This window comes from Lissotriton vulgaris, chromosome 3_1, assembly GCF_964263255.1.
Source record: "Lissotriton vulgaris chromosome 3_1, aLisVul1.2, whole genome shotgun sequence".
NCBI lineage: Eukaryota > Metazoa > Chordata > Amphibia > Caudata > Salamandridae > Lissotriton > Lissotriton vulgaris.
In genome coordinates this window covers 8,901,984-8,925,504 of record NC_141689.1, presented here as the reverse complement: position 1 = coordinate 8,925,504, position 23,521 = coordinate 8,901,984, and the positions used below count along the sequence as shown (strand labels likewise).

Genomic DNA, 23,521 nt, shown 5'->3' with positions numbered 1-23,521 from the left:
ACTCCTCATAGAGGTCCCCACTGCACTCTGGATACACTCCTCACACAGGTGTTCACACACTCCACAAACTCCTCATACAGAGGTCACCACTGCACTCTGGATACACTCCTCACACAGGTGTTCACGCACTCCACAAACTCCTCAAAGAGAGGTCACCACTGCACTCTGGATACACTCATCACACAGGTGTTCACGCGCTCCACAAACTCCTCATAGAGAGGTCACCATTGCACTCTGGATACACTCCTCACACCGGTGTTCACATGCTCCGCAAACTCCTCAAAGAGAGGTCACCATTGCACTCTGGATACACTCCTCACACAGGTGTTCACGCACTCCACAAACTCCTCAAAGAGAGGTCACCACTGCACTCTGGATACACTCCACACAAAGGTGTTCACGCGCTCCACAAACTCCTCAAAGAGAGGTCTCCACTGCACTCTGGATACACTCCTCACACAGGTGTTCACTCGCTCCACAAACTCCTCATAGAGGTCACCACTGCACTCTGGATACACTCCTCACACAGGTGTTCACGTGCTCCACAAACTCCTCATAGAGAGGTCACCACTGCACTCTGGATACACTCCTCACACAGGTGTTCACGCACTCCACAAACTCCTCAAAGAGAGGTCACCACTGCACTCTGGACACACTCCTCACACAGGTGTTCACGCGCTCCACAAACTCCTCATAGAGAGGTCACCACTGCACTCTGGATACACTCCACACAAAGGAGTTCACGCGCTCCACAAACTCCTCATAGAGAGGTCACCACTGCACTCTGGATACACTCCACACAAAGGAGTTCACGCGCTCCACAAACTCCTCATAGAGAGTTCACTACTGCACTCTGGATACACTCCTCACAAAGGTGTTCACGCGCTCCCCAAACTCCTCATAGAGGTCACCACTTCACTCTGGATACACTCCTCACACAGGTGTTCACGCGTTCCACAAACTCCTCATAGAGGTCCCCACTGCACTCTGGATACACTCCTCACACAGGTGTTCACGCACTCCACAAACTCCTCAAAGAGAGGTCACCACTGCACTCTGGATACACTCCTCACACAGGTGTTCACACACTCCACAAACTCCTCATACAGAGGTCACCACTGCACTCTGGATACACTCCACACAAAGGTGTTCAAGCACTCTGCAAGCTCCTCATAGAGAGGTCACCACTGCACTCTGAATACACTCCTCACACAGGTGTTCACGCGCTCCACAAACTCCTCATAGAGAGGTCAACACTGCACTCCACAAACTTGTCACAGAGGGACCAATACTGTGTTCCACTCATAGCTTAGAGCGTCACTGCTGCACCGCGGACACCTGTCCTGCAAGATTCTGCTTTGACTGCTGCACTCCACTAACTTGTCACAGAGGTGTTCATGTGCTTCACGTACTCCTCACAGACAGGTCACCACCACACTTCAGGACCTCCTCACATTACGGTCTAAATGCTGTCCCCTACATGGGCATCATGCAATACAGTCCGTGCTGCACACAGAATGGGTATGCCTACAATCTGCAGATGGTTCAAAAAGGCTCTTACTTTACTAACTTTTCAGTAATTCTCAACTTTCGGTACCAGTGACATTGCTCCATTTCCGGGAGGTCATTGAACACAATGACCCTTCTACTGCCCAGTACTTATTAGTGTTCACTACCCCACTCATCCTACATGACATACCTTATTCCACATTGGGGATCCTACTACTCAACATCTTTTGCTGAGTAAAAGACACATTTATAAACTAACATCAGAAGAGAAGGCAGTGAGAAGTGTAAGGGGAGGATATCTCACTCACAGAGGCAAGAGAGGAAGGGATATGGGAAAGGATAGGGTGCACCAGAAACCAGCACCCACTGATCCTAAAGAAGGCGTGCTATTGAAATGAGAGGGGGTAACATTGATGCAGGAGGCTCTCATCACAATCACTCCTGCTCAGGAGCCATTGTGCTGTAAGCCCAGTCTGGCTCAAGGTAAGTGGAGTCACAGCCTGGGCGCCACTTTAAAACCCACATTACCTCCTTGTGAACCTTCATCTTGAGCTCCACTGCCGCCATGTTTATTCTGTCTTCCTTCTCCAGCCCTTTAGCAATTGCCAGAGAACGGAACAGCGAATTCTTGTCATCAATATGTCCGGGAACTGTAGAGCCATTAGGTGCCACCAAGGTGAAGTGCCCGCTGTATGGACTTTCTATTCCCTTCACTCGATTGACGACTTTACCAATCACATTCTGCCCACTGAAGAAGAAAAATATGATTAGACTATTTCTACAACAGCAAACAGTTTCACATCCTGATAAGCTACAAACAGATCCCATTTCATCCACACTGAGGATCTAACCAGGGACGGTTCTAGTATGTTTCAGGGCCTCTGGAAGCATGCGAATGTGTGAGGCCCGCTAATTTGCAATCAACGTGAGACATTCAGGGCAGTCTGCTTCTCAGTAGATGCCCCTACTTCTGAAGCTGCATTGTGCAGACCCTCCCTCTCAGCCACCTACAAGCCTCTTACGGCTCATAATCAGCCGAAGGTGTGAGAGTTGCTTATTACCCATAGAGGGTTAATACTTGTGGGGAACTAAACTGCAATAGCTATCCCGGGATGCCTCTGTGTGGGCAGCCATACAGGATGTCTCATTGCAGGACAAACCTGCAGATGGTGTCTCCTTGCAACTGGGACCACAGGAGATGCCCCCCTCCCCTAGGCTTCACCTCGCTACACCATAGTAGTGAAACTCAAGGAGGGGGGCCCCTCTCATGTGTCCAGTTGCAATGAGACACCTTTCTTTCACTTGGAAAGGCGGGCCACAAGAGAACCAGTGTACCTGTGCTGCGGTAGCCTGGAAGTGTCGCACTGGTGGGGCCCCAAGCTGGTGTGCCGAGTGCGGGCTCTAGCCAGCTGCCCACAATGCTCTGCTTAGCATCCGCCCTGGATCTAATGATGACAAACTATTTATGTATGCTCAACATGTTCTATGTCATCACTAAGTAACACATTTCAGGTGCACTTCTTGAACATATAGGTAATTTCTGTAGTGTTGTGTAAATAAAGAATGACAGAACTCTTTTGGTTCTCGTTGGACAACGTAGACCTGTGACGTAGGCGTTGGAGGATAATGAAGTGAATGCAGGTTTAGAATGCTTACACCCTGAAAAATAAAGACATGTATAACTACTCTCCGGATGATGTCGTCATTGGCCAGTGCCCAGACTGGGAAGGACGCTACAACTGGCGACGAGTAGGGGATAAGTAACCTGCAAATCGACAGTGCTCTCCCAGAGAGTTTGCAGTGGTAAATCAAACCGCTCATGTGTGCCACGTGTGCCGCAGTCGAAGTGCAGAATCGACGCTGGCACCTGTGAAGTCTCAGAGCAACACCAGCCTGTGCACAGTTTTCAGGGATAACGAATCATAAAGTCATATGGAGTGTTAACATTGAAGGTGTATGCAAACATGTTTTGAAAGGCAGGTGATGGTTATAATCTTGTGCGAGTTATGCTGTAATCTGAAGCAGAGGTCAATCAGGTGGTTACAAAGAGACATTTAAGCACAAACGCAACTGAATGTCATAACATCATCTGCTTATCAAAGCATTTGAATACGAAAAGGCGTGTCTATTTACCAAAGCGATTAAACAGAAACATCATACCATGGCATGTTGTGAAACGGCCTCAGAGTGAGGGTTGGGGTTGTTTTTGACAGGGACGGGACAATAACCAGAGAGCTACCATGGAGCGTAAGGGCGAGGTCCAAGGTTCTCAATCTGTCAAGGTTGATCCTGAACAGAACTCATTTTATCGACCTCAGATGGATGAAAGGCTGAGTGGACCCACCGGTATTTGAACCTGTGACCATGAGGTCAAACACAGGCCCCTGCAGTGGATGTATTAGTCCACTGAGCCACCAGAACCGGCTATATATTGCTGCTGCATTCCTAAAACCACCATTATCATTTGACGCTGTCAAAAAACACAATATTGGTAACAGATGGACTGCTTGGATAGAGTCTTTTGAGGATTTCATAGATGCAATAGATGAAACGAACGACAAAACGATCATCAAGTATCTGAACCACATGGCTGGTGAAGGTGTAAAAGAAGCCATAAAAAGATCCCACATGATGGTCGAGTGGCGTACATTCAAATTAAAGCAGCCCGGGATGTCAAGTTCAATCCACTCCCAAATGTAGTTTACAGGCGCTACAAGAACGCCAGAGAGGAGGTGAAACCGTTGATGAAATTGTTGGATGACTGGATCTCCTTGCAAAGGACTGTAAAGTCAGTGAATTCAATAATGAGGACGCTACCCACCTCAGATCCTGTCAGATTCCTTTTGATGACGAATGCTGAAGAAAACTCTGAGCTTGGAGCAAGCCCTCATAGCTGCCTGATCTGAAGAGCATGCTAATCGACAGGTGACTGACATGGAGGCCGGAGGTTCCCAAAGTGCGTCAGTCAAACATGAAAAGCCTAAAGCTGAGAGACGTAAAGGGATGTCTCCACTGAAAAAGAAAATGTGTTTCAGATGTGGATTGTCATCTTCACACAACGGTAGATGCCCCACCATTGGACAAATGTGCAACGCTGTGGCAAAGTGAACCATTGTGTGACAGTTTGCAAGGAAAAGGGAAAAGTAAGTGCACCACAGGGTGAAGACAAAATGGCCAAGCGAGCAGTGCACCAGCAACGTTTGACGCACTCCCACAAGGCCAAGCAGTCACATCAACTGAGGTAAATCAACACCAAACGAAGTTGATCATCATCTAAACCACAGTCAAAGAGTTCCTCAGTGTCGGTTTTCAGTGAAAGTGACAATGATTATTACACAATGTCGATGTGTATTTCCAAGATGTATGCACATGTGGGACTAATCGAATGTGAGAAAAACCACACGCTGAAGAAAAAGCAACACAAAAATCTCCAAAGACTTACAAACATTGTCCAAAAATTGCCCCAAAGATAAATAGGTGTTATTAAGAGCAGTACATCAATAAAAATTATGCCTGAGGAGAAGTATTGTGAATTGTCTCCATGACCACAGCTTACACAGTTGAAAGCAAAAGTGAATGCATTGGGCTGGGTCGACACCTTTAAAAAGTTATGTTTGGGGCGTGGCCAAGATGGCAGCTGGATGGGACACATAATCGTATCCCTCCGGCATTGCCACTCTGAAGCTTTGTATTGCATCCCATATCCGGTCCTAAAGCTTAATTTAGGAGATCCCGGTACTAGCGAGGAACAGAGGCATACCAGGGACGAGCCCAATTAGCTGTGTTCTTAAGTTCACTAGCCCGGGCTACCGGACGGCAGGCACAGTGCTCAGGCCGGACAAGCTGCAGGCGGGACTCTGGACTTCGGCGGAGTCCGGCCCAACTGAGCGGCAGGTCCTCACGGCTCGCCAAGGCTGTGCGGCCGCTACATCCACATTGAGACTCACCTGGCTGGTGGTGACATCCCTGTAGAGTGACCAGAGCCCACTGAGGTCGCGGCCAGCGGGGAAGATACTGCACCTGCCATTTTGACTGCCATCAGTGCTGATGCGGCAACTGCAGCGTGGAAAACAGCATCTCCCTTGTGCTGCAGGCTCCCGCCCCGGTGGGTTGAAGATACTTACACAGCCACGGGGCAGTTCCGGGAGAGCCGATGCCGCGGGGTTAGAGAGTAAGGCGCTGGGGCACGGCGGCGCGCAGTGACGGAGGTGAGCGGCCATCTTGGCCCGGTGGAAGCAGCGAATTGCCTCGAGGGTCACCCAGACGAGAGGTGACATCCAGGCAATCTTGGTGCAGGCTGGCTCTGGTGCTTTGCGGACCCCGCTACTGGACCAGACGCAGAGGCTGGGCTGGTGAATGACGGACATAGGACGAGGCATCTTGTTCGAGGAAGCTGCCGATAACTGTCAATAAGGCTCAACAGCCTGACAGCAGGGCATAGTAGCTGGTAACAAACCCGCAGCGACCTGAGGGAGGCTGGTGGTGAGGCGGGCACGGCGGACCCCCCAGACACAGGGTGCAGAGCAATCGGCCCTTGAGACTACCTGATGCGCTCCTAGACCCCAGGTCGGCGGAGGCACCCCGTGCACGCAGCAATAAGTGGAAGACTCGGGTGCTTCTAGACGGCGGCCACCCGTGAAGGCTTGGATCTGCAAGCAGAAGAAGAGGAGACCCATAGCCTGGGGGTCACTCACTTGTGGCGCAGGAGAAGGGCACGATCCGAAGCAGCCTTGAATCTCCCGGCCTGGATCGGGGCTACAGCGGGCTGCAGGCAACCTATGTAAAGGCATAGGGGCTTACTTATACAACAGTAGGTGCTAGCAAGGGGCTGGCTCTGCGCCTAACACCTCATGCTTACTAGGTTGGATCTCTCGGATGGTGCGCTTTTGCACCCGCGACGTCGGCTCGACTAAGGCTCCCCGTCAGGCCGCAGCATAGGAATATACAAAAGGGCCCCAAGCACTGCCATTATCAGCCTGGAAGTTCCGGGAGAGGGAAACAAGGACGGAGTACGAGATGAACTTCAGCCTGCCACAGACCCTGCCAACGGACGGGTCTCCTGACGAGCAATAGTAGTAATAAAGCAGCACAATGGCTGTGGCGCGCTGGAAGGGCAGATCTTTGAAAGAATTGCTACTTAAGCAAACTGGAACCTCCAGTTCAACAAGCACCATGCTTACAGATGAAGGCCCGTCCGAAGTGGCTGGACTGGCCACCAAGGCTTTTATGTCGGAGCGGTTTTCCTCCCTCAAAGAAGACATTCAAGAGCTTAAGCCAACTCTCCGCCAATCTAAAGGAGTATCGAGGAGGTGGGAAAACGGGTGGGCACCCTAGAAGAACACGACATGAGTAGGGAAGAAGAAATCCACACGATGCAACAAGACCTAATCCGCATGCGGGAGCAGTGTCTGGACTTGCAAGGATCTCGAGAACCGCTCTTGCAGAAACAAGGTACGGATTTGGGGAGTGCCTTGGCGAGCAGAGGAGGACTATCTTAGGGCCTATGTCCTAGCCCTCTTTCGACATGTCCTAGGCGGAGAAGACACAAAGGAAGTACAGATGGATTAGGTACACAGGGTGGGCCTCCCCAGAGGGTTTAAGGCTCCGCGGCCGGATATCCTCGTATGTGTTCACGGTTTCCAGCTGAAGGAACAACTAATTCACAAGGCCTAAGAATCTCAGCCCATACAATTGCAAGGTCATATTCCTGCACTCTTTCAGCACCTAGCAGGGTCTAAATTGTACAAGCAGCGAAAATTCAGAGCAGTGACCCGCCACCTCCGTGGCAAAGGAATCTTGTACTCCTCGGGCCATCCTTTCCGCATCATCTTTCAGTACCAGGGAGGACTGAGGAAACTTCGCTCCCTCAAGGAGGCGCTTGAAGTGCTTGGGCTGGAGAGATCTCTGATGGTGGAACATGAAGAGAGGACTCAAGAGCATTCAGTGCGGGGGTTCTCTTGTTAGCAGCACATCGGCAGGCCTGCATCGAAGCTCAGACCGGACCCAGAGACGATGGCCAAAGAAAGAGAGACGGTACTTAGATCACTATCCCAACCCTTGGATCGATTGCTCTCCCCTTGATATAGCCGGGTATGTAGGCTACTTGAAGTGCAGCGGGGGGACATGTGTGAACAGTCTACGATTCCCGCCGAAAGATGTATTCCCGATAATCAGCTACGAACAGGTACATTGTTAAATGCTTCATCAGCTGTGCCATGACCTCCATGGTTCTCCCTATGCAGGCAAACTTTTGTCTTTCTATGTTACGCCTGTTTGGGGTACTATTTTTTTTTAGTTTTTTTTAAACGTTTGGGGTTTTCTTATACGGGGTCACCGCACCAGCCTCTATAGTTCTTCCGGCCTACTCCCGCCCAAAGGCATCTGCTCACAGTGCCCTGCAATGTCTATCTTTTGCATTGCCGCGGGTGCTGCGGGCTGCAGCCCCACCGCAATACAAAACATGAACATCTTACATAGGCAGGCATTAAACTTGGTTATGAAGCATGGTCTATTTTATCATATAGTACCCCAGGCCCATTCTACCCACACCTGAGGCATGAGACTCTGATAAGGCCCCACCAGCTAGCATATAGGAATCTGTTAAGTTGACCATGCTGTCTCAGTAACCCCAAAGTGCCTCTTGGACAAATTCACAAGGCATCTCCTCAGTGAGGCCCAGCTCCCCCAGACGCCCACTCCCTCAATGTGCCCTTCTTCTCTTACACCGACGTAGATACCGCAAGAACAGGCAGGAACTCCTCAAGCTAAGAGGAATACTAGTAAACTGATAAAAATTTCCCTGAAGTGACGCAAATCCTGTTTAATAGATATTCAATTTCATTATGATTCATGGTCAAACATCAAGTAGTGTGGTTGTCAGTTCTCTGTCCCTAAATATTTCCGAGAAGTGACCAAAGTGCGTCATGCAGTCAAAGCACCTGATAATTTCATGATTTTGTGGTCAATGGTTCATCATTGAAATAGTATAAATGATCAGCCCCAGTCCATTCGTCGAACTACCTCGATGAAATGAAATGTGTGGTTCCCCTCAGCCATCTATCTAGGATCTTTGGCTGAGGCTATAATGCCTAGTGTATTTTAGAACTGTCTCTTTCTCTCTTCTCTGCATTTACATTGATCTAAAATATATTTAAATTGCATTGCATGAGTTTGTTCTTTACTCCAGAAATGTGTCTTTAAATGCCAAGTCTTTGCTAAGACTTCCAGGCTCATTATTGAATTTTAAAAGTATTTCTTTTTCACTTCATGTTGGGAGGGGTTTCCTGGCAATAAAGTGCAAACAAATCTGATTCATCTTCTATCATTTACACGTGTATAATCTCACATTTTGCTGGAGCACCCGCACAAATTAAGCTGCCCTGGTCCAGTGCCCCAGGACCACAAATTTCTCCCCCGAACAGTTACAATGGCGGTGGGAATCCCACCATCATCGTAATCAGGCCCTTAATTTTTTTGTAGTATAATCAAACAAAGTTTAATTGATTATACACATTCTTAGTTTAAAATATTGATGTGCTTCATAATGTTTATAATTTTGAAACATGTTTTTTTAATTACACATCTAGTTAATTTGTTTGTACCTATTAAGAAAATTATTTTAAATGATGCATTTTTTTAAATTAACATTATTATTCATTTTAATTGCTATTATTTAAAATAATATATTTTAACAATATTTTGCAACTTCTTTTTTTGGAGTAGATAGTTTTCTAATTCTAATATTATTTTTATAATACTATTATTGTACGTATACAGATATTTTGGTTCTAGATATTTTAACTTCTGCTCTGCCCCCCCTGCTGATGAGCCTACCTCGGGCTGGGAAGGCAGAACAAAGAATTTCCTGTAGACGAGAGGTATAGCCACCTCTCCTTTAGAAATAGATGTATCCAGGCTGGGGCGGAGGTGCTCTGCGCACCTCCAGACTGTTTCGAAGGGCACATTTGGTGCCCTCCTTGAATAAACCGGTTTGCACCGGTTCAGGAACCCATGGCTCCCACTCTAACGCAAACCCCACAAAGGATAGGGGAGTGACAACCCCCTGTCCAGCTCCTCCCCCAGAGAGGTACCCAGAGCTCTCCCAGGTTGCCCTTTGATTCTACCATCTTGAAAGCAAGATGAGCAGAGGCCCCTGGAGCATCTCACTGGTCAGTCCACCCAAGTGGCTTTCATGAATCCCCCCCGATAGGTGGGTCACCATAAAAGATGTCCAACTGCCTTCTTGGGTTACTTAAGGGTTCCCCTGAGGGTGGGTCCTAATATTCATCTGCAAGACCCTTACAAAGACTCTTCTGCTGCAGGACACTGGCATCTGCTGCTGGACTTAGCAGGGGCCCAAGACAAGACTGCAACTAGTAGGAGGGCTCCTACTGCGACTTTGCCTCTGTCTTCTGCAAAGGCTCTGCAACCTCGGTAGCCGTACATCCTCCTGAAACACAAGGTCTCTGTGTGCATCAAGGACAGCAAGAAGAAATCTCCCTTGGGGTGAAGGAGTCGCTCCTCTGCAGCCCCAGGCACAATAACGAAGGCTGGCTTGTGGATCCTGCTGTCCCACGGACTCTTGAAGGTTCTGCGACACAGGTAGTGATCTGGTGACTCTCCCGAGGCCAGACCTGTCTTCTGTGCAAGCTGGAAGACTGCAATCCCTTGTGGAGGTGCTGGTGAACCCCTGTGCTCAGCGTCTGTTTGCCGTTATGATGGCTTGTTGGCTCTCCAGTTCGGAGGTCTTTGAGCACTAAGTATCCCCAGCCTCAAGCATCACTCAGCTGCAAAAGCAATGTCCTCTCCGGATCTCCTGTGATGTGGGCCTCCATCTTCAGGGTGCTGCTGGGCCTCCCTGCACTCCCTGTACCTGCTGCCAGAGGGTCCTTCCAGGGTCTCCATAAATTCCTGCTGGCTCTTCTGCTGCTGAGGGCCAACTCTGACTTGTAATGGATGAGTTCCCTGGATCTTGCTGGTCCCCACTCCAGCATTTCTTTCTGCGATGCACCTGTTGCATTTGCCAAGGCTTGTTGGTGGTCCTGGCCACTGACCCTCCTACAGTTCGTCATCCGACATGGGACAGCTTGTGGAGGGCTCCTGGACTTCTGCAGCAACTATTTAGTTAGTAGATATTTTAACTTCTATATTTTGATAAATAGATATTTAGGAATAAAATATTTTTACATCTGTTATTTTGGAATACATATATTTTGGTTGTAGAAAGTTTAACTTCTATAAATAGATATTTAGGTAGTAGAAATTTTAACTTCTATATTTTGATAAATAGATATTTAGGTAGTAGATAGTTTTACATCTGTATTTTGGAATACATATATTTAGGTAGTAGATATATATATATATATATATATTTTTATAGTTTTTTAAGTCACAAGTGAAACAAAGACAAGAGAGCGTTTGTGGCACAGAAAACAAAAAGAAAAAAGGAGGAATTAACGAGCATCAAAATGTCAAACAGAATCAAACATCAGACAGTCATAAACGTAAACCAAGCCAGATGTCAAATGCTAAGTGAATAAAAATGAATAATAAAAAAAAAAATCCATGACAATAATGGAAGCATAAGACATAGAACAGTTAGTCCCACTGAACACTTGACCAAACCCTCCCAAACTTCACCCTTGAGCGTAAACCCTGAGCTTTGGCTAACGCAAGTTCAATTTCGTATACCCCCCTCAATGATAACCAAAAATCAGAAATTTTGGGACTAGATACATCAATCCAAGCCCTGGCAATGCAAAGACGTGCAGAAATAATAATGACTGAGACTAAGGGTTTGGATAAGTAGCCTGGTTCGGATACCGACCCCAGTACTATTTCTTTCTCTGTCAAATAGATCGCATCGCCTGATAACCTGCTCAGCACAAATGCGACCTCAGACCAGAATGTAGTTAGTCGGAGACACGTGGCAAGCATGTGGTGGAGATCAGCAGCATACTGGAGGAGAAGTGTGGCTCAATGATTAGAGCGGCAGACCCTGATGCAGATGTCTAGCACGGGACCAGGGTTCAATTCCCCGCCTCGGCGGGTCTTGGGCTCAAAATTCCACGGACCTGATAATTCTCGCCTTGGTGCCTCTTCCAATCATGGAGTCCCACTCTGCAACTCTGGGCAATAGCTTGCTTGGTATGTTATGTTATACGGGTTTTGTATAGCGCACGGCTACTCAGAGAGTGTCCCGGCGCTTTGGTTTGCACACCTATCTCATAACATAACAAAAAAAAGAGAGATAAAAACAGAGGATCCAAAAAGAAAAAGAAACCCAAGTAAACAGCTAAGAAGTAAAAAGCCAAGTTTTGAGCCCCTTCCTAAAGGCCAGTAAGTTTGAAGTACTGCGTAAGGCCACTGGCAACGTATTCCATAGCTGGGGAGCCAGCAATCTAAAAGAACGGCCTCCAATACGTGCCCTTTTGACACGAGGAACTGTGGCGAGGAACAAGGATCCTGACTTCAAAGGCCTGGCTGGATGGTAAAAAGCCAGCCTTTTTTGAAGGTATTTCGCTCCGGAGGCATGCAGAGCTTTATGCGCCAAAGTCAAGGCCTTGAAAATTATCCGCTTCCGGACGGGAAGCCAGTGCAGTGCCTGCAGGAGGCCCGAGGCTCTGGCACGGCGAGATAGTCCAAAGATTGCCCGTGCTGCCGAGTTCTGGACCACCTGCAGCCGTTGAAGCAGATATTCTGGCAGGCCGAGATAGAGAATGTTTGAATAATCAATTCGCGAGCCAATTATCGCCTGCACTGTAATCTTCCTGTGCTCCTCCGATAGTAAAGGGAGACACTTGTGCAACATCCGGAGCAGGCCAAAACAAGTGCCAGTAAGGCCGATTATCTGAGAGCGCAGTGTTAGGCCGTTGTCAATCTTAATCCCTAGGTTTTTAGCCACCTGGGACGAACTTGCTGGTGGGAACATGTTCTCTGGCCATCACACCTTCCAGTCCGGATCTGAACTGCACCCAAAGAAGAGGACCTCGGATTTATCCGAGTTGCACTTGAGGCTGTTATGTTGGAACCACTGAAACACAGCCTCAAGGCAACCCCGGATCCTCTCTCCGTCGAAGTCCGCACCACTCTCACAAGTGAAGAGGAGCTGGGTGTCATCAGCGTAGGAAACGATCTGAGCCCCGAAGGACTCCGCCAGAGCCGCCAGAGGGGTCATGAAGATGTTGAATAGAGACGGGCTCAATACTGAGCCCTGAGGGACCCCGACACCCAGTGGCGACATCTCGGCGGAGCAAGCAGAGGCCCAGACCGTTTGTCGACGGCCAGCCAAGAACGAACGAAACCAGTTGAGCACCGTCCCCCTAAGACCGATCTCAGAAAGTCTTGCGAGGAGACCCTCGTGGGGGACGGTGTCGAAGGCCGCCGACAGATCTAACATCACCAGCATCGCCCTGCCACCTGAATCCAGCACGTCCTTAATCGCCTCCAAAACTTCCAGGAGTGCTGTTTCGGTGCTGAGATTGGTGCGGAATCCAGATTGAGTGGGGTGCAGTAGATCATGGGACTCCAGATAATCGGCAAGCACCTTATGCACGTGTTTTTCAACGATCTTTGCGAAAGTGGGCAAGAGCGAAATAGGCCTGTAATTCGGCAGCACCTCCGCGTCCAAACCGGGCTTTTTAAGCAGGGGAATAATCATCGCCTGCTTCCATGACTGAGGAACTACACCCTGTCCAAGAGAACAGTTCAGCAGGGGGTTCACATATGGATTGATGACTGCTGCCATTTTCGCCATAAACTTGGCGGGGCAGGCATCCCGAGGAGAACCTGATTTTAGACCGGCCATCAGATCCAACGAAGAGGCCGTAGAGAGAGGAGGAAAGACTGCCAGAGCCGGACCTGCACTGGGCAGGATGGCCAAGGCATCCTCCGCCTGGCAGGGCACCTCGGGCTCCTGCACAGGGAAGGAGTCCTGGATCAGTCGGATCTTAGAAGTAAAAAAGTCAGCGATCGCGCTGACCCAAGGCTCAAGGGGTGGAGTCTGATTCGATGCAGCGCGTGAAGTCGTAAACTCCCGCACAATGGCGAAAAGCTCCTTACAAGAATTAGAGGCAGCTTCGATTTTCCTTGCAAAATAGCCCTTCTTCTCGGAGAGGATGTCTCGATGATAAGCTTTCACTAAAGACCTGTAAGCAAGTTTAGCCGCCGGGTCATATTTTGCGCGCCATGCTCTTTCCGCTACCTTGCATTGCCGACGTGAAGCCATCAGCGCTTCCGTGAACCAAGGGGCAGATGCACGTTTGTCCAACTTGCGAGGAAGCCTCACAGGAGCAAGATCATCAAGCCTCTCCAGGAGCCATGCCTGCAACCGCTCTACATCTCCGTCTAGATCCCCTGTCAGGATGCAGGGATGGGCCGCACATGCCTGTGCCAGTAATTCCGGGGTGACCCGATGGAGTGCCCTAAAACCCTGGGAAACCTGCCGAGTGGAACAGGAAGATTTCCTGACCTCCAAAATATAGAATTTAACCAACCTGTGATCCGACCATAGCACCTGGATAGGTGCATGCATCTCTATGGGGATTGTAGAGAAAGTCAGATCCAGGGTATGTCCCTTCTCATGGGTCGGTCCATCATGATAGGGCACCAGGCCAAGAGGGGCTGTAACATCCAACATTTTTATCGTGTCGGCATCCATTTCGTCGTCCATATGGACATTAAAGTCACCAGCGACTATACAATGCTCCGATGTAAGTAGCAAAGACGAGGTTACCGACTGGAGCTCTTCAAAAAAAGTGCCCGTGGGCCCCGGAGGGCGATACACGAGAAGACCTTTCACAGATTGGTGCGGTGATAAAACAATAGAAAAGGCGAGGGATTCGCAACCCTTAATCGCGTCCGAGGGAATGGTAGTGCAGGTGGCAATTTTATTTACTATCAGTGCCACCCCGCCTCCGCGCCCCTTCAGTCTATCCTGCCTGAAGATGTTATAATCAGGAGGGATAGCTGCGGCAATATCTGGGTTAGAGAACTCGCCGAGCAAAGTCTCGGTGAGCATCAGAATCAACGGTGTTTCTGTGTCCAACAGATCGTAGATGTCCAGTGCATGGCGACCTAGAGATCTAGTATTAAGCAGAAAACACAGGTGTTTGATACTAACTGCCTCCTTCCGCGGCACGCAGGCCAGATGTTTCTGCGGGCGCCAACCACACTCAGGGCAGCGACTCTTACCTTTGTGACGCGCCGGGAATACCGTACGACAGGAGCCACTAGTCTGTTGCCAAGAGCGGAGCTCCTGGCTCGAGTAATGCAGCATGTTAATCAACACATTCGACTGCGCGTGCTGACAAGTCCCAGTCCGGCCCGTCACCTCGGAAGCCTCCGGGACGCTGACGGGCGCAGACGGGCAGGACTCTGGCACGACTCAGGCACAGGGAAGGCACGACCGCTGCGCGAAACCGCTGCGCTCCCCAGGGAGCTTTAAGTAGGCGTCCCTCTGGCTGTACCGAGCGCTAGAGCGCTCGCAGCTGGCGTCCCCTACGCCTCAGCACCACTCCAATATGGCGCCCAAAGTTCCCCGCCGCCACCCGTGAACCAAATCCGCCAAACCAGCGGTGCGGGAAACAATTAGTATGCAGGTAAGGGGCCAGAAGTCTGTCCGTTAAAAACAAGGGCTAACAAAAGTAAACTAAAGAAAATACCGAACAGGTAGAGTTAAAATATAGCAGCGCGATGGTCAAGCGCCCAGCGCGATATGGTGTGCAAATTTAATCAACCGACCTACCGGAATGGTCGCCTTAAGTAGGCGTCCATCTGGCTGTACCGAGCGCTAGAGCGCTCGCAGCTGGCGTCCCCTACGCCTCAGCACCACTCCAATATGGCGCCCAAAGTTCCCCGCCGCCACCCGTGAACCAAATCCGCCAAACCAGCGGTGCAGGAAACAATTAGTATGCAGGTAAGGGGCCAGAAGTCTGTCCGTTAAAAACAAGGGCTAACAAAAGTAAACTAAAGAAAATACCGAACAGGTAGAGTTAAAATATAGCAGCGCGATGGTCAAGCGCCCAGCGCGATATGGTGTGCAAATTTAATCTCCACAACGGCCCCCACAATGCTAAGGATGCCTGGCCTCCACCTTGGGGGTGCCCAGGAGTGGACGCCTCACAGGGAAAGCCAGGATGGGTTCAACAGCGGTATTCGTAAAAGCGCCTTGGGACCCTTGCGGGTGAGTACTGCGCTATACAAGTATCAATTTACATTTACATTTTACTCGTTACATTTAGGGCAATATAACTTCGAGGAGACCTGGGACGTGGCCCATTTCAAGATTACCTGCGGGGTATAATATAGCATGAACATAGTGCGATGTTGTTGCAACTTGAGATTAATGGAAGAGATGGTCAGATTTATAGTAGCCATTGAATCAACAACATATATTAATTCCAGTTCCAAAAATACGATTGAGTTTAGCTACCATCTCTAATCCGTCATTGACCATTACAGACAAGAAGCTCTGATAAGCTTTCCCAATCTGACTCTGCTCAAAAGTTTTAAAGATAACCCGCAATACATCAGGAGTATGAGGGAGGGCTGACAAGCCCTTCCCTTGTATGAAATAATCCCTGACTTGCAGGTACTTAAAAAATGAATGAAGGGATAACCCAAACTCATCTTTTAAAGAAGAAAATGACCTAAAACCACATTCATCATACAACTGCCCTTACCGTATTATTCCACACAGTTGCCACAATCTACAAACAGAGTCCAAACATATGCCCGTAAACCTAGGAGTGTCCCATAAGAAAATAACTATCAAAATGGCCGCCAAGTAGGAGCTCTCTCGAGGAGCTCCTTGAGTTGAGGATAACCAAAAGGTTTAAATCCCTGGTATAACCCCGCCATACACCCACCACCCACGGACCACAGACTGTCGGATAGAAAGAGAATAGAAGGGTTAGCTTACCGACACGACTTTGTCTCAAGCCGACGTGACTGCTACTCGCCAGCAACAGACCGGAGCAGACTTCCACTAGCCAGCAACAGACCAGAGTGGACTCGGAGGACGTCAGCGGCTCGCCGTGCCTGGCAAAGCAGAGGAAACAGGGCTACGCGGGAGCTGCATGGAAGCTGCTCGAGGTCATCTTGAGAGGCTGCGAGGCGTCCTGGATGTTTGGACCGGGCCATCGCAGCGGGACTCGGCCGAGGGCACGGGACAGAGGTGAGTATCCAGATTCTTTGCCCACAACGCCCTCAGGCTATCGGTGCCACCAGGGCCCTACGCTGCCACCAACGTACTGCGCTTCCCATACGGCTCGGGGGCCGACTATACTAATTGCATGAATCTTGGCTCGGGCGGGGGCGGAGCACGGAGAGGGCAGAGCCTGAGAGGGGAAAGCTAGATAGCTGCTCGCAGGACCGCCGCAGGGGCTACCGGGGATCACAGAGCCGGAGTACACCGATGCACAGCCGAGATGGCTGTAATGTGAAAGTTAAGACTGAATGTACACGAGAGAACCCTGGGAAAACAAAGCAAGATATATCAGGCTGCAGTTCACGCGGCATCACCGCGCAGGACACCACGACTACCTGAGGCTGGAGGGGAATACTCTAGGCCGCCAGGAGCATCACAGACAAGAAACAATAAAAAAAACATAATAAGCAAAGAGGAAAAATCGGGGGAGTCAGGGCCCGTCCTGCCTGACCTTAAAATGGCGGCCGCCGCAGACATCAATGTCCTCAGTGAGAAGATACAACAATACACACTAAATATTAATGAAACAGCTAGCTACATCTCATACATACTGCCAGCTACAGACAACAGCTAAGCCCTATAGACTGGGGCCTTGAGTGAAAGATGAAAACACCACCCACAATGGCAGCAGCAAGTAAGGGAAAGTGAAAGAGGACAACCAGGCTATGGAAAGAGAAAAGAGCTTTCAGTCCTAGAATAGCTGCAGCGAGTAATGGCAAGGGAAAGAGGACATTCAGGCTATTGAAAGAGAGAAGGGCATACGGCTCTCAGATAAGCCAGACAACTGGAGGCCATCTTGAAATAACCCTAAGTAAAAACAGACACTGGAAAGAAAGAATCATGAACAATAAAAGGGCAACACAGACTAAGTCTGTTAGACAAAATTAATCAAAAACATTAATAAAAAAATGTATTCAAGACAGGAAGAATAATTAAACAGTAATCAAGGGCACTTCAAACAATAATCCACGTCAATCAACAATTATGACGGACCACTACTTAGAGCCAGAAGGCATGAATGCTCATGTCATAAAATAAAATACCCATCCAAATTATCCAAGAACGCAGCCAAAAAATTCAAACATAATCTATTGAGGAAAAACCCAGACACGCTGATCTCGGACCCCTCTCTAAGCACAGATAAAGGTATTATCGTGAATGACTTGATATTCTTCACTAGAAGAACGGCGGTCTGGCGCAATGCCATTACCAAAATGCTTAACATAAAAGCTATAACCAACATCCCACATGACACAAAATTTACGATCAAGGTGCAGAGCGGACCTATGCATAACTATATATAAGAACGGAACAGTGCTCATACAAGCAGCTGACAGCGAATTAGAAAAATTCGACAACATGTTCTCAACCTTAAAAGGATGTGTAGAAAACTCAAGAGCTCAACTACACCGACCCCACAAGAAGACACTATAGACCCCTACAGTACTACCACTACAGACAATGTACCAACTATAAACCTACAGGATCCACTACATCCAACACATCAAGGAGAAATAATCAGAATAGGAGGCACGCAATCTGGGAATGATATAGTATTAACCGTAGTAGTAGTAGTGTGGCTCACTGGTTAGAGGCGGCAGACCCGAGAGCAGAGGACGGCCCGGGACCAGGGTTCGATTCCCGGCGCGGCAGGTTTCTGGACCAGGGTCAGCGGACTCGATAATTCTCTCGCCTCGGTGCCCACTCTGATCAGCGATCACACTCGGCAACTCTGGGCATTAGCTTGCCTCATCTTCACTAACGGGCCCACCAGACCGCCGGGGACGCCTGGTCTCACCCTGGAGATACCCATTAAGGGACCATCTCTCAGGGAAGCCAGGAAGGGTTTCGCAGCGGTCGAAGCGCCTTGGGACCCTCCGGGTAAGTAGTGCGCTATATAAATGCCTATACATAACCGAATTGGACACACAATATGCAAATACAGTCCTGGAACTTTCTAAGAAGGAAGATTCAACGCCTCTCCACAATAACAGGAAGGATACAGGAAGAATTGAATTGGCTACACGATATGCGAATGTCATCCTGAAACCTTCTCAGAGGGAAGATTCAACACCTCTCCACATTGACAGGTCATCGCCGATGAGTATGGCACCCAATGAAAACATGGAAACACCTAATATATAGAAGAGATCACCCCTTCCATACCCCACTCTACCACAACACAAAGGACATCTAGAAAGGCACGAAATAGTTATCCCCCAAACATGGTATTAAGAGCACTAAGCATAGAGAGCGGCTTAAACAGAGGCGGAGCAGACAACCAATCTAATGGCAAAAAGAGAAGGTGTCCGATGAAGAGAACAAAACTAAAACACGAGAACGCAATAGGAGGATAAAGAAATAAGAGGGTGATCACACTTAATACGTCATCCCAGACTCTAAGAGAAATCAAAGAGCTTCAAACACAAGTAGACAATATTCTAAGCACACTACAAGCAATGAACAAGGTGCTTGAAATCACAGTAAGCAAAGTCAAGCACATCCGAGAAGTTATACTTAATTCTCACAGAAAGGACATTAAGATGGCAATGCCATTATCAAACAGGCAAAATCGACCTGATAGGAACCTTAATTACTTATCGGAAGAAGAAACCCTATCTTTACTACGGGAATATGAGCCAACAGACCTCGATAGAGGGGAGGAAATTAGAACAGTCCAGATCGATGCTAATAGAACATCAAGACAAAATGAAAGGAAACCCAATCTTAACAATCTACAGCAAGTCCAGCTAATCTCCGACTCACAGAACATGAACATAAGTAACGCAGGGAAACCACTGAAATGCCTACTGCTCAACTGGCGGTCCGCAGCAAAACATGCATCAGACATAGCTGACCTCATGATGAACCAGAAAATTGACGTGACTATCCTGACAGAAACTTGGCTATCGGAATCCTCATCTCCTTGTATAGACCTACTAGTGCCCCCACAGTATAGTATTGTGAGACTTGATAGACTGAAAAAGACAGGGGGTGGTGTAGCCTGCATTTACCGATCGGATATAGAGGTCAGCCAAATTCTATCAGAACCACTCGAATCCTGTGAACACCTAGGTCTCAAGATAATATCACCAGATAATCAAAGATGCAACCTGCATGCGCTTTCCCACCCACCAGGAAATAATATGACTTTCATAGACCAGTTAATGGAAATCATCATCACGAACTCCAATACTGAAACTAATAACATTGTTCTAGGGGATTTTAACTTACACTGGAACGACAATGATGACAAACAGGTTAATGCCCTTAAAGACTTTCTAGTGGAGCTAAACCTTAACCAAGCCTGCACACAGCAAACACACGCGAAAGGAGCCACTTTAGACTGGATAATCTCAAAAACCAACAATACCTCAATTCTATCAATTGAGCCGTGCGACTGGTCAGATCACCATGCCATAACCTTCCTGAGTAAAAAAGAACAAGACCTTACAACCTACCAGACACAAGAAATGGATGCGAGATACTAAAGATCTAAATATGGAATTACTAATATAAAGCTGTGAGAAGAACCTAAATCCACCGAACAACTTGCTGAATGTGGAGGATCTTACAGATCATTACACTACAACAGTAACAAATATAGTCACAACCACCATACCACTAAAACTGAAAAGAGTCACAGAGAAGGTTAAAACTCCATTGTTCAGTGGAACACTGAATGAAGAAAGGCGGAAACTAAGACTCGCTGAAAGAAAATGGAGACAACACCCATCATCTCCTGAACTGAAATCCCTCAGAAGAATCAGGAGTGAATATAACAAAAAGATCCTAAATTCCAAAAAGGAATTTATTAGATCTGAACTAGATAACTCCAAAAACAGACCTCGGAAACTATTCGAGATTTTAAAACAGCAATCCAATAAATTGGCCAAAACTGCCCAAGAAACTACAAAACCTCAACTAAGTTGTGAAGAGTACTCAACATTCTTCACCGACAAGGCCAACACGTTGGAAAGAGAGCTCAGGAAAGAAGCTGACAACATTGGCAATACGGACATCCAAACACCCTCAACGGTCAATACCACCTTGGAAACTACCCATAATAGGACAAAAAACAAGGCACAATGGGATAACTTCAAACTACTTGACCAGAATACCATTGCCAAAACACTATCAGACATCAAACCTAACAACCACTATAATGATCCAATCCACTCAAAATGCCTCAAAGAAATAGGCCATATCATGATTCCCATATGGACGAAAATAATAAACGCCTCTCTATCCCAAGGGATCCTTTCTGATTGCCTAAAAACAGGTCAAGTCGCCCCCATCATCAAAAAACCTACAGCGGACCCAGCAGATCCAAATAACTTTCGCACAGTGACCAACATTCCTATCCTTGCCAAACTAATAGAGAAATGTGTACGAAACCAACTAAGCCAACACATTGCTAACTTCTCGCTTCTAGACGACTGCCAGTCAGGATTCAGAACAGGACACAGCACAGAAACAGCGATCCTACATATTGTCGATGATGCACTACAGGCCTCAGACCTTAATCAGACATGTCTACTTATCCTCCTTGACCTATCATCAGCATTTGACACGGTATATCATGAAAAATTACTGAACAGGCTCCATGACAGGATGGGACTGTCTGGAAATGTGCTAAAATGGTTTGCATCATTCCTTCAGAATAGAACGCAAAGATTCCTGGTCAACCAATCACTCTCACCATCATGCCCCAACTCAATTGGAGTCCCTCAAGGTTCTACATTATCTCCATCACTGTTTAACCTGTACGTCGAACTTTTCACAGACATCCTCCGAAATTCCAAAATATCCTATCACATGTACGCGGATGACACGCCGATATGCATCAAGATCACATCCCTGGAAGACATCAAGAAAATGAATGGCTAACTAATAATCATCTGAAACTAAACGTGCAAAAAACAGAATTCTTTCTAATCTCACCACCAAAGAAACACACAGAAGTGAAGGAATGGTCCAAAATGATCACAGCGTTAAACTGCACCCCTACCCTAGTTGACTCAGTGAAATCACTAGGAATCACGCTAGATGAGAACCTAGACATGAAAACCCACATCAAATCAATGGCAAAAAGCGCCCGCTATCACCTGAACTACATTAGAAAAGTGAAACCATTCATATCTAAGGCAGATCTCAAACTGGCAGTTCAATCACTATTTATCACAAGGATTAAATATGAATGTACACCGCTAGCAGGTCTACCAAAAATGTCAAAAGCACCACTAAAGGCATGCCTCAATGCAGCTGCAAGACTGATCACCGGATCGAGGAAATTCGACCATATCTTACCACACCTGAAAACACTAAACTGGCTACCTTACGAAGCCAGAATCCAGCTAAAAATGGCATGCATAACCCACAAAGCGCTCCACTACAATACACCTAGTTACCTTGCTCAGAAAATTAAACTATCTGGAGGAAACAGACCAGCCAGTAGTGCAAAGGAGCTGATGCTGAAACCAGCCATCTTCCGGAAGAAGAAAACTTATGATAGAGCTTTCTCAGGAGCAGCCCCCAGAATCTGGAACTCACTTCCTCCAAACATTAGGAAAATTCCAGACACAGCATGCTTTAAGAGGGACGCTAAGATCTTCCTAATGAATAAGTTCCTTCCATAGGCAAGGCTCTGGACTACACAATACATGATCAAGGATTGGAACTGAAATATGCACAGGAAATAGACAATTAGGATCTATCGCTTCTAGTACACATTATATTTAGCTGTATACTAAACCTATGTCATGTTCTATATATATTTTCTGTATAAATCTTAATTGATATCATTCTAATGCTGTATACGTACCTACCTCATACCAATGTGAACGTGTACTATAACAATGCTTGTCGATACTACCTCATTTAATGTGAAGCGCTCTGATACCCAAGGGTCATGTTCGCGCTATAGAAAACTCTCAAAATAAAATAAAATAAAATAAATAAAACTGTAGGTCTGGCACAGCAAAAGCTTTAGAAATATCTTGCCAAATACGATAAATGTGCCTAACTACCTTAAAACGAACTCTCCTAAAATAATTTGTGTCCGACATATAATATAGAAGAAACCCACTATTTGGACCAAATGCGAGCTGAAACGCAAATCATATTTTGACCACAGTGGGTCCCAAAAGTAAACTCTGAATACAATTAAGAAAAGCTGGCCAAAAATACATTTTAAAATCGGGGAGCTGGAACCCACCTTGCTCAAATGTCATCTTATTATATCTGATCGCTCTTCTGGCTCTCCGATAGCCCCAAATGAAACTTCCAATAACAGAGTCTAGCCATTTAAAAAATGACATTGGAACTCTTAAAGGAATTGAACAAAACAAATAAAGAAATTTAGGCAAGACATTCATTTTCACTATATTGCATCTCCCGATGATAGTCAGGGGCAACCTGGGACATCTCAGGAGATCCGCAAAGATTTTTTTGAGCAAAGGTTCATAGTTCAAGGCCATAAAATCATCAGTACAGCTACTGAGTCAAACACCAAGGTACGTAGCAGTGGCGGTAATACCTAGCTGGGGTAGAGCAAGTTCAGGTATGTAATTGGGAATCGACTGAGTTTCATTTAAATTAAACTTCTAGCCAGAAAAGGAACCAAAATGTTGTGACTCCTGTGTGATTACAGCTATAGCCACATCTGGCCTGGTAGTAAATACAGCAATATCGTCTGCATAGGCAGTAATTTTTAGCGTCATATCATTAAAAGATATGGGTAAGATAGAAACATTCTTAAGGAGATGCCTAACAAACGGCTCAATGTAGAGAGCAAATAGTAAG

The 23,521-nt window shown here is 47.3% G+C and overlaps 1 protein-coding gene across 1 annotated transcript in view; it reads right to left on the bottom strand.

The window, feature by feature from the left end:
- Nucleotides 1-23,521, bottom strand: part of LOC147725809 (uncharacterized) — a 403,274-nt gene that overhangs the window by 24,262 nt on the left and 355,491 nt on the right. The window contains exon 5 of the mRNA XM_086959986.1: nt 2,038-2,257. Within this exon, the coding sequence (XP_086816112.1) occupies nt 2,038-2,257 (220 nt within the window). The remainder of the gene's footprint in view (nt 1-2,037; nt 2,258-23,521) is intronic.